General features: G+C 42.8%; 1 protein-coding gene across 5 annotated transcripts in view; it reads right to left on the bottom strand.

The window, feature by feature from the left end:
* Nucleotides 1-17,274, bottom strand: part of SZT2 (SZT2 subunit of KICSTOR complex) — an 89,883-nt gene that overhangs the window by 26,581 nt on the left and 46,028 nt on the right. For 4 of the 5 annotated variants that reach the window (XM_081195223.1, XM_081195227.1, XM_081195224.1 and 1 more), the window contains exons 33-41: nucleotides 17,091-17,226; nucleotides 16,860-16,976; nucleotides 16,709-16,772; nucleotides 16,331-16,516; nucleotides 14,577-14,840; nucleotides 13,861-14,038; nucleotides 1,189-1,263; nucleotides 798-936; nucleotides 214-319 (exon numbers count right to left, since the gene is read on the bottom strand). In XM_081195223.1, the coding sequence (XP_081051349.1) occupies nucleotides 214-319; nucleotides 798-936; nucleotides 1,189-1,263; nucleotides 13,861-14,038; nucleotides 14,577-14,840; nucleotides 16,331-16,516; nucleotides 16,709-16,772; nucleotides 16,860-16,976; nucleotides 17,091-17,226 (1,265 nt within the window). The remainder of the gene's footprint in view (nucleotides 1-213; nucleotides 320-797; nucleotides 937-1,188; nucleotides 1,264-13,860; nucleotides 14,039-14,576; nucleotides 14,841-16,330; nucleotides 16,517-16,708; nucleotides 16,773-16,859; nucleotides 16,977-17,090; nucleotides 17,227-17,274) is intronic. The other variant, XM_081195225.1, reaches the window with a different exon arrangement.

The raw sequence follows: 17,274 nt of genomic DNA, 5'->3' as shown, positions 1-17,274 counted from the left end.
AGATATACACAGGTGTATGAAGTTTCTCTTTAAAGGCTCCATGAGCGGAAAAGATCTGGGTGGTTTTTCCAGCAGCCCAAGCTGTAGCTGTCAAATATTTCATAACATATTGGCTAATGAGTGACTTTGCCAAATTCAACTTTTGGAACTTAGTAGGGAGATATTCCTGCTACCAAGGAGTCAGTGTAGAGAGACTGAATGTGCCAGAGTTACCTGATTAACAAGGCGGCAGATCTCACCAACTTTCTTCACCACTGCACGGTGAAGATGCACACATTCCCCTTCCTCATTCTGCGTTGCTTTCACTGCACTCAAGCTGCTGTACAGAAATGAAAAGGGAGACTGCTCAGAAGAACTTTTGAGAGAGCTCCCACAACAATATTCCTCCCACAACAGCAGACGATATGCACAATATATTTTCCTGCTCAATAGTTAATAATGAACTGAACAGAGTCAACAATGAAAAACTGGGTGGAGAAAAAACAGCATTGGCGAGTGCTTAAAAATGTATGAGTCCTGGGGGGAGGGATCTATGACTGGCATGGCCTGGGCTCTTCGCCCTTTCCCAGCATTAGCACGAAACTGGCAAAGGAACAAGGCCAGCTAGCTACATGTTGGAAAAAGCAAGACAGATTGTACTCGTGAAGTCTGGAGAACTCAGAAGCCAGCTATACAACACAAGGCTAAGAACAGGGGGATTGGGAGAAACTGCATGCAGAGCTTGGGGTAAAAGCCACGGTTGCCATTTTGGGAACCAGAATCCCCGGGGGAGCAGGGCATGGGAAAGGGGACGTTACCGTGTGTGGGAATAGACTTCCACCCGGTCCTGGTGGATTTTGACAATCAGCCAGAAGTCAGGCATGAGAGGGCACTTGGGTTCCAGGTCACTCATTATTGCCTCCTCACATTCGGAATCACTGCTCCCGCCATCATAGCCTAAGAAATGAAAATGCACCACATCTGCTGAGTGGCTCGGCCAATCCATCTTTGACAAGAAGTCAAGGGCAGAGAGGGGCTCATGGTGGTTCCCTTGGAGTCCCATCTCCACAAAGTGGATGCACCTGGACCTCAAGGCAAAATAATCCTAGCTGAGCAACTTGCCACTCTGCCACAAACCTGCCTCCACCCAACTGAGAACTGACTTAGTGTCTCTTCCACACAAAAAGATGGCCTGGCTCATCCACTCACCTAGGAGATCGGAATCCATACTGCCCTGGCTCGATACCAGGCTCTGTACCCGACTGGGACGCTGCTTCCCACAGCCTGTAAGGAAAGAGAGGTATTGAGAGACTGCTCTGAGGTCTCCTAGGTCCCCCCAACTCTCTCCTTGCTCTGGGGCCAGATTTCAATCTAAGCACCGGCCTTTCCCCCCCAAACTGTGCATGTACAAGCCCAGGCAACAAGAAACAAACCCAGGAAGAAAAAGGGGATCAGCATGTCACAAAGCGGTTGGCTTCTTTTTTTAACCCTGTCTGCTGCATGGGTTGTTTGATGTAAGAAACAAAGCAAGATTGACTTCATAAAGAAGCCCGACAGCAAGACACATGGCAGCCTTTTAGCGCTTACAATCTCATGAGCCCAACAGCACTAAAGTGGTTTTGATTACAGAAAAATCAATATTGGAGCATAGTTACAAAGAAAGGCACTTTAATGGACACCCCCCTAAGAGAGGGAGAGACTTTGCTATTACAGTCAGGCCTGGGGTGAAAATGCTAACTTGAATAAACAGCCGTTCTCTCGCAAGTGTGAAATGGTATATTTTTGTTCAATCTCAATGCACAATTGAAAATATGAGGGAGCAAATGGTGTATTTAAGTAAAAGGCACCAAAAGGCCTCTCAAGAATGATGAAGTAGGTGAAACCAACACACTCCTTGGAACGAGGAAGGCATTTGCATATTAAAAAGGAGCATGGACAAGTACTTGGCACTTCCCCATGTAATCCTTACATTTCTAATCCTATTTCCACAAAAGGGAGACCTGAAAAGCGTTTTTCCTCTGAAGAGAGGCTGATTGACCTGAACACAACAGAATACTGAAACAAAACCTAACAGAGTGGCAATAAAGCCAGCTTAATGAACTGGTAAGGCAGAGAAGTTCCATTATATGGCGTTAAAAGGCAGTCGCTTAATCGCTTTCAGAGGATCATCATGAGCCAAATTCCACACAAAACCTCGGCAATACTCTTCCGATGTTTCAACAAATATAACCACCTTCCTACAGCTTCCCAGTGCCAGCAGAAGTATGGAGAATCCATCTTGGACTGACAGCACAACTGCATTGACAATCAACTGCAGCCTCAGAGACTGATGGAAGCACTTGTCCCTTGAAGAAGAAGCACCCAGCCAGCCTCTAGGTTCTGAAAAGCCTTTCGGTAATATATATACACACACACACACGCACATGTGTGTGTGTGTGTGTGTATATATATATATATATATATATATATATATATATATATATATATATATATTTGCTTTCGTAGATTTTCACGGGTACAGGAATGCAGGTTTTGGTGTCTTCGGGTATCTTCCCGTGTAAGAGTTGGGGTGTCTAGGCGACGTTTCGACGAGGTCTCACTCGTCATCTTCAGGCTGGTGCTTTCGGCTTCTTGTTACTAGAACAGAGCAGGATCTCAGTGTTTGAGTTCCTATAAATACTGTTGAGGGGGTGTGGTGTATAGCCTCCAACGTTCTGGGCAGAGAGGAAGTTCCCAGGTTATTGTGCCTTTTCTTCTTTTGTTCATTAATTACTTGAGGGATATCTTGAGTGATTTCTTGAGTGATATTCTGAGTACCACTTAGGAGGGTCATTAGGTGTGGATTAGTTGCTAAAGCTTTCGTGTCTTGACCTCTTGAGCTTGTAAAGAGTTTTTCTGAGAAGATGGCTGTACTGCACTTAGTTGTGCTCTGGCTTGGCTTCGTGTATAGGGGCGAGCTGTGGTTTTGTGCCCTGTGCCAGCCAGATCTGTGTTGGGATTGCAGGGGGGTGCAGCATCCGGAGGTGCCACTATGGTTTGGCTACTGGATGGTGTCTGTAATTTATCTGTGGAGAGGGTCTGGGTTTGGGTCTGGTGTGGTTGATTGGAGATGGCGTTCTGTGTGCCTCTGGTTCTGGTGTCGGTTTTTGTGGGGAGGGCTAATTTCCAGATGTCTGGCAGGCGGGACGTGTCGTCACGCTTGTTCATGTTGTGAGGGTGTTTCTCTATCTCGATGGCTTCCATGATTATTCTCTTGTGGTGATGTTCCATGTTAAAGAGCAATTTGGAATCTGCAAAATTAATTTCGTGTCCTGTTTCTTTCATGTGTTGGTAAAGAGAGGAAGTTTTTTCTTCTTTTTTGACGGCATTCTTGTGTTCTGCGATACGTGCATTTATTCGTCTGTTTGTTTGTCCAATGTACGTGGCCGGGCAGACTTTGCAGGGTATTTCATAGACCCCTTGGTTTTCTAACTGGATTTTATCTTTTGGGTTTCTGAGGATATTGGCTATTGACGTCCTAATCTACAAAAAACCTGATGGCTCCCTAGGACACACTATCTACCGGAAAAAAACACACACCAACCGCTACTTACATGCACAATCACACCACCACCCTGCACAAATAAACTCCGTAGCCAAGACTCTCATCTCCAGAACCAAACGCCTGGCTGACAAAGACCACTTGACAACTGAGTTACAGAATCTCTCAAATGTGTTAATCGCCAACGGATACCAGCAAAACAGGGTTACGAAGCTAATCCAAAAAGAAACACCCCCCAAAAACCAAGACACAGAAGAAAACAATGGCATGGCCCTCCTTCCTTATATCAAGGGCACTACAGATAAAATTAGCAAAATCCTCCATAAACACAATATCAAAACAGCCTTTTGCACCAACCAAAAAATAGCCAATATCCTCAGAAACCCAAAAGATAAAATCCAGTTAGAAAACCAAGGGGTCTATGAAATACCCTGCAAAGTCTGCCCGGCCACGTACATTGGACAAACAAACAGACGAATAAATGCACGTATCGCAGAACACAAGAATGCCGTCAAAAAAGAAGAAAAAACTTCCTCTCTTTACCAACACATGAAAGAAACAGGACACGAAATTAATTTTGCAGATTCCAAATTGCTCTTTAACATGGAACATCACCACAAGAGAATAATCATGGAAGCCATCGAGATAGAGAAACACCCTCACAACATGAACAAGCGTGACGACACGTCCCGCCTGCCAGACATCTGGAAATTAGGACTTCCGGTCGGTGCCAGCGCTTAATGGCGGTCCTACCTCCGAGCTCCGGAGAAGGACTGCTTCGCAAGTTCGGGTCTTACCCGCTACGGCGAGCGGGGGACCCCTAAAATCCCAGGCGCTGAAGCCTGAGAACAAGGAGACTCGGTGGGCACCTTCGCGCCCCCCGGTACCGTGAAAGAGCCTTTTTAAAGGCTACAGATCGACATCGGGAGAGAGCGCGGTGCTGAGAGTCGCTACCCAGCCTGCGAAGTGAAGCCGCGTCGCCATAAGCGGAGAGCGCCGATTCCTTCCTGAAAAGAAAATTTGGACTGAATTCCCGTGAGTAAGAGCTGGAAAACAATCGGGACCCTTTAAATTTCAGAAATTGGGCTAAAAACGGGGAGATTTAAACAAAGGAAGTCTGCCTCCCCCCGACTGCATGAAAGTGAAAGCAACGGAACTCTAAACTTGCATCCGTTTAGACCTGCTCTTTGATCATATAAACCGGACATTTAGACCCTTGATCTCCCCTCTAGCAAGCAGGGCAGAGGGGAGGTGAATTCGACTAATAACTGCATGATTTATTTGGAGGAAAAAACCTCTGCTATCTCATCTATTTGAAAGCTTGAAACGGTCTGCCTTTTTAGTACACTGAGCTGACTTTTCCCTGTGAAGTGACACCTTGATACAAAGTTTCCACAGTGCCTGACTTTTGTACATTATAAGAAGAAACAGTATAAACAGTATACTGGGTAACTGTGGCAATTGGAAGTTATAAGACTTTAGCAATATTGACTTTGACTGGGTTAATCTCCTTTCTTTCTACATCTTGGACTGTCTCCTTTGTTCTTGTATTTGGAAACTTCCTTCTATGGCCATTTTGATTTGCTCCCTCTAGAGGATAAAGTAAAGTCCGGCACGGCCTAAGACAGTGGAATTTTCCAAGGGAGAATAAATCCCGTGGGAATTGACCTTGACATGAGTGGACCACAAGAAGAGATAGCTACAAGAGCTAAGACCAAGCAACAACAACAACAACAACAGTTGCAGCTGCAACAAGCAAAGAAAAGAGGCTCAATCTCAGGCGCAACAGCCGGATTAGCTGGAACAACAGGACAAGACAAAGGAGCAGCCGTTTCTATGGAAGCTGTGACAGAAGCTCTGCTTAAGATAAACCAGACTCTGGAGTCTCTGACAAAACAGACTTCAGAGAACACACAAAAATTAACAGAAATATCAACAAGATTAAACCAGAATACAGAATCTATAAACAAACTGGTCGAGGAAAACGCCACCACGCGTCAAATTGCCGAAGAGGCCAAAGCCACTGCTGGAGAGACGCAGGAGAAATTAGAGCCACTTGCCAAGAAGGTCTATGAGCATGATGCAACTTTGGCCTTGTGGGAGTTACAGAGGAAAGAGAGAAACTTAAAATTAAGACTGATTCCGGAGAATGAAAGAGACAACCTTGTGGAATATTTGACACGGGAGTTTGCGGATTGCTGGGACCTTGAGGAAGACGAATTCAAAATTACAACTGCCTTTAGACTGGGTAAAAAGCAAGATAGAAAGACACCGAGAGATTGTCTGATCACACTCAGATCTAAGGAGGAAAGAGATAAAATTTTAGGACTACACTTTGAAAAGGCCCTGCAAATTGGAAATTCAGCTGTACAGATCTTTAAAGACATACCAAAATACATTTTGGATTTAAGAAACTTCTACAAGGATTTGGTTCTTTTGTTAAAGAAAAATTCTATCCGCTTCAGGTGGGAGTTCCCACAAGGACTGTCATTCGACTACAAGGCAAAGAAAGTGAAAATAAAGACAATTCAAGATAAAGACAAATTTTTGGCAAGATACCAGGAGGACCTACAGAAGGGGACTGTGGACGTACTTGCAGAACAGAGGAGAGCACTGGATATCCTGAATCTCTCGTTTGGACAAAAACCACCACCATCAGAAGAAGAGCAACAACTTGGAGCTGTTGGAGGAGCCTTAAGAAAATAACAAGATGGCTTTGCAATTCCTTAGTTGGAATTGTAATGGACTGAATGGGCCTTTGAAGAGAAGACAAGTATTTCATATTTTGAACAGAGAACAACTGGACTTGATATGTTTACAAGAAACTCACATAACCAGAGCCCACAGGAGATTACTCACAAATAAAAGGCTAGGACAAGAATTTATTTCATCAGACAAAGTTAAGAAGAGAGGAGTGGTAATATATGTGAAGGAGAAATGGACTCCAAAAATGATATTTAAAGATGAACAAGGGAGATATCTGGCTGTGGAGATACAAGTACAAGGAGAAAAATTTTTAGTTGTTGGAATTTATGCACCAAATGAAGGCAAATCTGACTTCTTTAAGAGACTTCATGAAACTTTGACGGACTATCTGGATTACAATATGATAATCATGGGAGACATGAATGGCGTGGTCTCCACTAATATGGACAAGGCACAAAGACTAACAGTCACTAAAGAAGGGAGACTCCCTAAGACTTTTTTCGAAATGACAGAAAACATGGACTTGATAGACATTTGGAGAACAAGGAACCCTCTGGAGAGAGAGGGAACCTTTTTCTCCCAAGCAATGATGACCTGGACCAGAATTGACCAAATCTGGGTTACTAGTGGACTGGCTCCAAAGATTAAGAAAGTGGAAATCTGCCCAAAAACTTGCTCCGACCATAACGCCGTGAAGATGGAGATGAAACTCACAATAACTGGTCAATTTAGATGGAGAATGAATGACACCCTCTTTCGAGATAAGGAGATTCTCACGAAGGCCCAAAAGACCCTAAAAGACTATTTTGAAATAAATTTGAGGACCGACGTGGAGAAAAGAGTGATCTGGGACGCAAGTAAAGCGGTTATGAGAGGATTTTTGATTCAACAAAATTCAATAAAGAGGAAAAAACAAAATGAGAAAAAAGAGAAGATCTTGGAAATGATAAAGGAAGGAGAGAGGAAATTAAGAACAAAACCAAAGTCTCAGGACATTTTAAGAGAGATCAAGTTATACCAAACTCAATATATGGAATTGATGAACCAAGAGATTGAATGGAAGATAAAGCAAATGAAGCAAAAGACTTTTGAATCAGCAAATAAATGTGGTAAACTTTTGGCATGGCAATTGAAGAAAAGGCAGAAACTAAATACAGTTACAAGCCTAGAGGTGGATGGAAAGAACATATCTAAACCCAATGAAATTAGAAATTGCTTTTTAAGTTATTTCAAAAAACTCTACACCCAAGGCCCGCAAAATGAAGAAGATATAGACAAATTCCTTGGAAGATATGGATTACAAAATATCTCTCAGCAAAGTAGGATGGACTTGAACCAAAGAATCTCAGAACAAGAGATAGAGGCTGCCATTCAGAATATGCAACTGGGCAAATCTCCAGGACCAGATGGACTGACTTCTAGATACTACAAATCGCTGAAGGAATGGCTGATTCAACCATTAAGAGAAGTTTGTAATGAGATTCTTGAGGGAAAAAGGGCACCTGAATCGTGGAAAGAGGCATATATTTCACTCATACCAAAGTCAGAGACTGAAAAGACCCAACTCAAGAACTACCGCCCAATATCACTCCTTAATGTGGATTACAAAATTTTTGCAGACATTTTGGCAAAAAGATTTAAAAGAGTTTTGATGGAGAAGATTCATAAAGACCAAGCAGGCTTTCTCCCTAAAAGACACCTAGCAGACAATGTAAGGAATGTAATAGACATCTTGGAAAAGCTGGAGGTGAATATAAACACTAAAGCAGTATTGATCTTTGTGGATGCGGAGAAAGCCTTTGATAATATCTCTTGGAGTTTTATGAGGAAGAATCTTCATGGGATGGGGGTAGGCCAGGGTTTTGAGAATGGTATGGCTGCAATATATTCTGAACAAAAAGCTAAACTGATTGTAAATAATGTTGTGACTGAGGAACTTAAGATAGAAAAAGGAACACGACAGGGGTGCCCAATTTCCCCATTACTTTTCATTTCGGTTCTGGAGGTGTTGCTGAATATGATAAGAAATGACCAGCAGGTCAAAGGTGTGCAGGTCGGAGCTAAACATTATAAGTTAAGAGCGTATGCAGATGACCTAGTATTGACTTTGCAAGAGCCAAACACTAGTACGAAAAGGGTCTTAGAAATAATACAACAATTTGGCCAGGTAGCTGGATTTAAGTTGAATAAGCAAAAAACTAAAGTTTTAGGGAAAAACCTAACAGATATGGAAAAGGAGAAATTTCAGGAGGAAACAGGTTTGACAGTGGTCAAGAAGGTCAAATACCTAGGGGTTTATTTAACACCTAAGAATGTCAATTTGTATAAGGACAATTATGAAAAATGTTGGTCAGACATTAAAAAAGATTTAGAAATATGGTCAAATCTGAAACTGTCAATGTTAGGCCGAATTGCAGTAATTAAAATGAATGTATTGCCTAGAATGTTATTTTTGTTTCAGACCTTGCAGATTCTTGACAAGATGGAATGTTTTAAGAGGTGGCACAAAGACATTTCGAAATTTGTCTGGCAGGGCAAAAAGCCCCGAATTAAATTCAAAATACTGACTGACGCTAAAGAAAGAGGGGGTTTTGCCCTGCCGGACCTAAAATTGTACTATGAGGCAGCAGCTTTTTGCTGGCTGAAAGAATGGATGCTCCTCGAGAACACGGACATCTTGGATCTGGAAGGTTTCAATAATGCTTTTGGTTGGCATGCATATCTTTGGTATGACAAAGTTAACAGTACTTTTAAAAATCACATTGTTAGAAAAGCATTATTTAATGTTTGGATAAGATACAAAGACCTATTGGAAAATAAAACCCCTAGATGGGTGTCACCAGTGGAGGCTAAAGCAGTGAAGAAACTCAATATGGAGGTCGGATGGCCGAAGTATTGGGAAATCTTAGAACAGGATGGAGACAAGTTTAAACTACAAAGTCAGGAGAAATTGAAGCACAAAGTAGAAAATTGGTTTCAATATCGCCAAATAATGGAATTTTTTAAACAGGATAGGAAAATCGGTTTCCAGGTGGAGAAATCAAAACTAGAGACCGAATTGCTAGAACCCAATACTAAGAATTTATCTAGAATGTATAACTTGCTGCTGAAATGGAACACACAGGATGAAACAGTTAAATCTGCTATGATTAAGTGGGCGCAGGATGTTGGACACAACATTATGTCAGATGACTGGGAATGGTTATGGAACACCGGTATCAAATTTACGGCATGTAATGCCTTAAAGGAAAACATTATGAAAATGGTTTACAGGTGGTACATGACCCCAGTCAAACTGGCAAAAATCTACCATTTGCCCGATAATAAATGTTGGAAGTGTAAAGAGACTGAAGGTACTTTCTATCACCTTTGGTGGACATGCCCGAAGATAAAGGCCTTCTGGGAAATGATCTATAATGAAATGAAAAAGGTACTTAAATGTACATTTCCTAAAAAACCAGAGGCCTTTCTCTTGGGCATTGTCGGCCAATTGGTGACAAAGAAAGATAGAAATTTCTTTATGTATGCCACAACAGCAGCAAGAATACTCATCGCAAAGTATTGGAAGACACAAGATTTACCTACTCTGGAAGAATGGCAGATGAAAGTGATGGACTATATGACATTGGCTGAGATGACAGGCAGAATCCGTGACCAACGCAAAGAGACGGTGGAAGAAGAATGGAAAAAATTTAAAAGCTATCTTAAGGACTACTATAAACTGAATGAATGTTAAAATGTTGTGGTTGCCAGAAGCAATAGGGTACAGGGATACAAGGTTAGACAATAAAAGAGGACTAAGATGACAGAGATTAGAAAGTAACAATTGGGAGTTGCTAGTTCAAATATGGACATTGGGATGCAGAGAGGGGGGGTATGGGGAAGTCCAAGAAAAGAGGTTTATGAAAATATCTTTGAAACTATTTTGTATGTTTGTCATTTTTTGTGTTTGTTTGTTTTCCTTAAAAATGTTGTAAAACCAATAAAAATTTATTATAAAAAAAAAAAAGACATCTGGAAATTAGCCCTCCCCACAAAAACCGACACCAGAACCAGAGGCACACAGAACGCCATCTCCAATCAACCACACCAGACCCAAACCCAGACCCTCTCCACAGATAAATTACAGACACCATCCAGTAGCCAAACCATAGTGGCACCTCCGGATGCTGCACCCCCCTGCAATCCCAACACAGATCTGGCTGGCACAGGGCACAAAACCACAGCTCGCCCCTATACACGAAGCCAAGCCAGAGCACAACTAAGTGCAGTACAGCCATCTTCTCAGAAAAACTCTTTACAAGCTCAAGAGGTCAAGACACGTAAGCTTTAGCAACTAATCCACACCTAATGACCCTCCTAAGTGGTACTCAGAATATCACTCAAGAAATCACTCAAGATATCCCTCAAGTAATTAATGAACAAAAGAAGAAAAGGCACAATAACCTGGGAACTTCCTCTCTGCCCAGAACGTTGGAGGCTATACACCACACCCCCTCAACAGTATTTATAGGAACTCAAACACTGAGATCCTGCTCTGTTCTAGTAACAAGAAGCCGAAAGCACCAGCCTGAAGATGACGAGTGAGACCTCGTCGAAACGTCGCCTAGACACCCCAACTCTTACACGGGAAGATACCCGAAGACACCAAAACCTGCATATATATATATATATATTTGCTTTCGTAGATTTTCACGGGTACAGGAATGTAGGTTTTGGTGTCTTCGGGTGTCTTCCCGTGTAAGAGTTGGGGTGTCTAGGCGACGTTTCGACGAGGTCTCACTCGTCATCTTCAGGCTGGTGCTTTCGGCTTCTTGTTACTGGAACAGAGCAGGATCTCAGTGTTTGAGTTCCTATAAATACTGTTGAGGGGGTGTGGTGCAGAGAAGAAGTTCCCAGGTTATTGTGCCTTTTCTTCTTTTGTTCCTTAATTACTTGGGGGATATCTTGAGTGATATCTTGAGTGATATTCTGAGTACCACTTAGGTGGGTCATTAAGTGTGGATTAGTTGCTATAGCTTTCGTGTCTTGACCTTTTGAGCTTGTGAAGAGATTTTTCTGAGAAGATGGCTGTACTGCACTGAGTTGTGCTCTGGCTTGGCTTCGTGTATAGGGGCGAGCTGTGGTTTTGTGCCCTGTGCCAGCCAGATCTGTGTAGGGATTGCAGGGGGGTGCAGCATCCGGAGGTGCCACTATGGTTTGGCTACCGGATGGAGTCTGTAATTTATCTGTGGAGAGGGTCTGGGTTTGGGCACAAAACCACAGCTCGCCCCTATACACGAAGCCAAGCCAGAGCACAACTCAGTGCAGTACAGCCATCTTCTCAGAAAAATCTCTTCACAAGCTCAAAAGGTCAAGACACGAAAGCTATAGCAACTAATCCACACTTAATGACCCACCTAAGTGGTACTCAGAATATCACTCAAGATATCACTCAAGATATCCCCCAAGTAATTAAGGAACAAAAGAAGAAAAGGCACAATAACCTGGGAACTTCTTCTCTGCACCACACCCCCTCAACAGTATTTATAGGAACTCAAACACTGAGATCCTGCTCTGTTCCAGTAACAAGAAGCCGAAAGCACCAGCCTGAAGATGACGAGTGAGACCTCGTCGAAACGTCGCCTAGACACCCCAACTCTTACACGGGAAGACACCCGAAGACACCAAAACATATATATATATATATATATATACCTTTTTAAACGCTAGCAGATTGGGTGTACAATATTATTACAGCTGGCTTTATATATCTAGGATTGAAACATGAAGAGCTTGAGGAAACTGAGTTAGCTTGGCCCCAGGAATTCTTCCTTTTGACCAGTTTCACAGACTGGTTTTACACGGCTTCTTGTTATAGAATGTGCTTTTCCTGAATTTCTGTAATTTCTGCAAATTTTGGACAGCACTAGGAAACCACAGGATTTTTATAATACTTGTTGAAATTGGAAAGGGGGCAGGGGGCAGCATGAGTAACTTGTTATGCCTATATAACCTAGAGAAGCAGACCTAGAACACCTTGGGTGAGGGCCATGAGCTATTAGGGCAAAATAAGGGTTATGGCCCCCACAACACGCATGCTTATGCATGGAGCACAAAGGATCATTGCCCCAGATACATGAGGGCACTTTCCTTTATTTGCCTCTCCCAAGTATTATTCATCATTATTTATTATATCTATATCCCACCTGTCTCCTAGAAAGGGATTCAAGGTAGCTTACAACATTAAAAATCATTATAAAATGCCGAGTTAATAAAAAAAAAACCCCGACCAGCTAAAACAATGGTTCAAAAGACAAGCACATTTAAAATCAAAATCAAAGTACAGTTTTGTCCAGTGGTCAGCATCAACTGCATCTTAGTTTTCAAAGGCCTGTCTGAATAAGGTCTCAGCCTGTCAGCAGGATAACAAAGAGGGAGCCTCTCTTGGCAGGTAATTCCACAGTGTGGGAGCAGCCACAGATATGTCTCTCTCTGGTGCCATCACCAAGCAGGGCCCTGATGTTGATGGGATCAAGAGAAGGTGCTCACCTGAGGATTCAAGCATTGGGCAGGTTCCCATAGAGAGATATGAACTTTCAGGTAGCCTGGGCTCAAGCCATATAGGGTTTTATAGGTCATAACCAGCACTTTGAAACGTGGAATCCTACCAATTATAGCTCAGCTAAACAGAACTGCTTAACAGAAAGAAGGTTCTTTTTATTGTATGTGGTGGTCTTGTAGTAAGATTAAAGCTTAACTAGGAAATGATGTATAATGAAATGAAAAGGATGTTTAAAATAATAAATTATTATTATATTGGGAAGCTTTTAATGTTTAATAGACTATTGTATTTTAATATTCTGTTGGAAGCTGCCCAAAGTGGTGGGGTATAAATAATAAGTTATTATTATTATAAAATAACTTCTGTAAAAAAAAGTCCAGAAGCTTTTCTTTGGGGAATTATAGGGACAGAACTACCTAAAATGTATAGAAACTTATTCATGTATGCTACTACAGTGGCTAGAATGTTACTCGCCCCAAAATAGAAAGAAGCAGAAGTCCCAGGAAAGGAAGAAAGGATACAAAAACTTATGGAATACACAGAAATGGTGAAACTTACTAGAAGAATAAGAAATGAAGATAAATTATAAACAGATAAGACCTTTGCCAGGATTATTGTACTAACCTGCAGTTTTATAAAAGTACATATTTGAAGTAGATGAATAAATGAGCAAATTCAGTTAATTTGGATAGGCAGAGGATATTAAAAATAAATTTAAGGAACCGCAGAAAGAGGGGGAAGAAAGTAGTTTTGAAATGTTATAATGATTGTTAAAATTAGTGTAATGTACAAAATTAGTGAAATGTATAAACTTGAAAAGTATATTTATTTATTTTAAAAAGGAACTGCTTAGTAAGGTAATATAACGACCTAGTGTTTGTCTAAATCAGCCGTCTATGGCACAATGCCCTCCAGATGTTGTGGATTACAATTTCCTTTGGCCATGTGAGCTGGAGTTATGGGAGTTGAAGTCCAAATCTCCTCGGAGGGCACCAGTTTGGGGCAGGATAAGCTAAAGCAGCCCCACACGGCTGAACTCCCCAGCCCCTGCTCCAAAATTCAGGTGGAGATGCCAGCTCATCTTTCCTACCTGGAGTCACAGAGTCTGCCAGGCTCACTACAGATGGTGTTGCTAAGGGAGATTTCTCACTGTTCCACTTCTCCAAGGAGCACGGCAGAGGCTGTGGCTGGGTCACTGCAGATTCCTCATCCAAGGAGCCACACTCCGAAGTATGGGCTTGATCCGGCTGTGGAACTTCATCTGACAACTGTATCACAGCAAATAATAATAATAATAATAATAATAATAATAATAATAATAATAATAATAATAAATTTTATTTATATCCCGCCCTCCCCAGCCGAAGCCAGGCTCAGGGCGGCTAACAACAATAAAATAAGACAACATTCTAAAATCATTTCATTATAAAATTAATTCAAATCAAATTGATGGCAACCATTGGGCTAGAGTTCTGTGAAGATTGCCAAAGGAGGGAGTCAGGCTGTGCACTGGCCAAAGGCCTGGTGGACCAGCTCTGTCTTGCAGGCCCTGCGGGAAGATGTCAAGTCCCGCAGGGCCCTAGTCTCTTGTGACAGAGCGTTCCACCAGATCGGAGCCACAGCCGAAAAAGCCCTGGCTCTGGTTGAGGCCAGCCTAACCTCTCTGGCAGAGATCACCAGAATGCAATCCATAACATGCCGTTCCCAATAATCACCCTTACCAAACAGCATCAATAATCCATCTAAGAAAAAAAAAACCACGTCTCCAGATCACCCTACCAACTCAGCATGCGCATGTCTACTTACGTCCAGGAATTCTTCTGTCTCCTGCTTGTTCTCACTCGCTGGCCATGCCCAGAGACCATGAGCCTCCTCGGGCGGAGGGGAGCAGGGCAAAGAGCCTTCTGTTTTGATGCTGCTTTCACACCTGCCTCCAGTCATGGTGCTCTCAAGCGTTACTGTGGGGCTAGGCCCATCTTTGGGGGCATGTAGGCGACTGATGGAAACATAGTAGAAATCACTGTCTTCAGCGTTGAGCACGTAGCCTGGTAGGGCTATTCTCTGGAACTCCTGCAACAACAACAACAAAAAAAGAACGAGGTGACTGTCTAGAAACAAGCAAAAGGCAGGTGCATGTTTCTTAGGCATAAAGCAAGACAGAATGGCTGAGAATGGAGAAGCATCAAAGTAGCTCGTGTGTGTGTGTGTTGCTGGGGGGGCGTGTTGTTTAGGGTTTATGAGCTGAAGGTCAAATGACTGTGGAAAACTGAAGTCATATGGGGGAAAACAAATTTATAAAGATTTATAGACTGCTTAGTCTGAAAACTACAAAAGGGCCACATAGTAAAATCATCACTAAAGACACAGAAAAAATCATAGAATCTTGGAAGGGACCCCAAGGGTCATCAAGTCCAACCCCCTGAAATGCAGGAATCTCAGCTAAAGTGTCCATGACAGGTGGCCATCCAACCTCTGCTTAAAAATCTCCAAGGAAGGAGAGTCCACTACCTCTCGTGGGAGTCTGTTCCACTGCTGAACAGCTCTTACTGCCAGAAAGTTTTTTCGAATGTTTAGTCGTAATCTCTTTTCTTGCAATTTGAAGCCATTGGTTCAAGTCCTACCCTCCAGAGCATGAGAAAACAAGCATGGTCCCTTCTCCATGTGACAGCCCTTAAGATATCTGAAGATGGCTATCATATCGCCTCTCAGTCTCCTCTTTTCTAGGCTAAACATACCCAGCTCCTTCAAGCGCTCCTCATAAGGATTAGCTTCCAGACCCTTGATTGGCTTGCACATGTTCCAGCTTATCAACATCCTTCTTAAATTGTGGTGCCCAAAATTGGACACAGTATTCCAAGTGTGGTCTGGCTAAGGCAGAATAGAGTGGTACTATTACTTCCCTTGATCTGGACACTATACTTCTGTTGATGCAGCCTAGAATAGCATTAGATTTTTTTTGCTGCTGCTGCATTACACTGTTGACTCATGTTAAGCTCGTGGTCCACCAAGACCCCAAGATCCTTTTCACATGTACTGCTAGTAAGCCAGGTGTCCCCCATCCTATATTTGTGCATCTGGTTCTTCCTGCCTAAGTGTAGAACCTTACATTTGTCCCTACTGAAATTCATTTTGTTAGCTTGCACCCAGTTCTCCAATCTGTTAAGGTCATTTTTAATTCTGATTCTGTCTTCTGCAGAATTAGCTACCCCTCCCAGTTTGGTGATGAGTTAAACTTTTAAAAATTATTTTTAAAGTATATGGGTTCAGTAGGTTTGCTGAAATAAAAAAGCTTTCACCAGGAATGTACAGCAATATAGACAGGGCGTGAGTCTAATATTAATAGCCAGGAAGTTCCAAAGCATGCTAAAGATTTACATTATGTGACACCTGTGAAAGTGCAAGTTCCACAAATCTAAGTGACCAAGTATGGGGCAGCAAAATTTATTTATAAAGGTATTTATATACAGCACCCTCCCATAAAATATCAGAGTGGTGGCTGCTCAAGTAAACTGGCCCCAAGTTAAGTGCTTCATATACCAATAGCTTGAAAGATCACTCACCTCACGAAACTTTTCCAGAGAGCTCTCAGGCCCAAACACGAACTGCAAAGGGACCGTTTCGCAGTGGCAGCTTGGACGGCTTTGAGAACTGTAAACATGGGTAGCCACCCGGCTCAAAGTGCCAGAGGTAATTGTCCGTGAATGGCGCAATGCAGACACAATCTCGTCATCCAAAAGCCAGCGGATCTGTGACAGTAAAGACAGCAGGCAAGGTGGTCTAGATCCTAAGTAAAGTGAAAACCCTGTTGCGGCCTTGCTCTTAGCAAGGTTCACAATGCTGGTGCTTGGTCAGGACACAGTGCTGGGTGCTCAGGAGTGGGAGGGATATTAATCTAGTCTCAGAGTAAGTCTCTTTTTCCAAGGGCCAAATGAACTCACCTCTGTCATGGTAGCTTCAACGGCTTGTCTGTGCACTCCAGGAAGATTGGAAAGTGCTGGGTGCCTTGGAAAAAAAAGAATGCAACGGTCAAGGACAGTGGCTCGCTATTTCTGCACCCCAGTATAACAACATGATGGAGAGGATAAATACCCATCGTCCACAGTGGAGGGCAACCTGTCCAAGGTGTGCATAAGCTCCTCATCGGAGCGGAAGGAGGAGGGCCGCCCTGGGGAACGGGTGAAGGAGACGCTACTCTCAGAGGTGTACCTGTAGCGAGGACAGGGAAAGAGTTACTAAGCTCAGCCCTCGCATCTGGCCAAGGCCACAGGCATGTTGTAGTTTCCAAACTCCCCTGCCCACACTGCAACCCTGGAGTCCCACCTATTGTGATGCAGATCGTTCACCGTTTCGATTTCCAGGGGGAGGGTCAGAACAAAAATGTCGAGTGTCACACACAGGTCTGAGAGGTCAATGGTGTGCAGCGCCTTGCAGCTCTCAAAGCAGCCCAGCACCTCCCCTAGTGAAAGCAACATATATTACTTGAGTTAGACAGTGCTACTTTAGC

Source organism: Podarcis bocagei (genome assembly GCF_964188305.1).
Source record: "Podarcis bocagei genome assembly, chromosome: 5".
NCBI lineage: Eukaryota > Metazoa > Chordata > Lepidosauria > Squamata > Lacertidae > Podarcis > Podarcis bocagei.
Note: the sequence above shows the minus strand (reverse complement) of the source record. Positions and strands in the feature narration are given on the sequence as shown.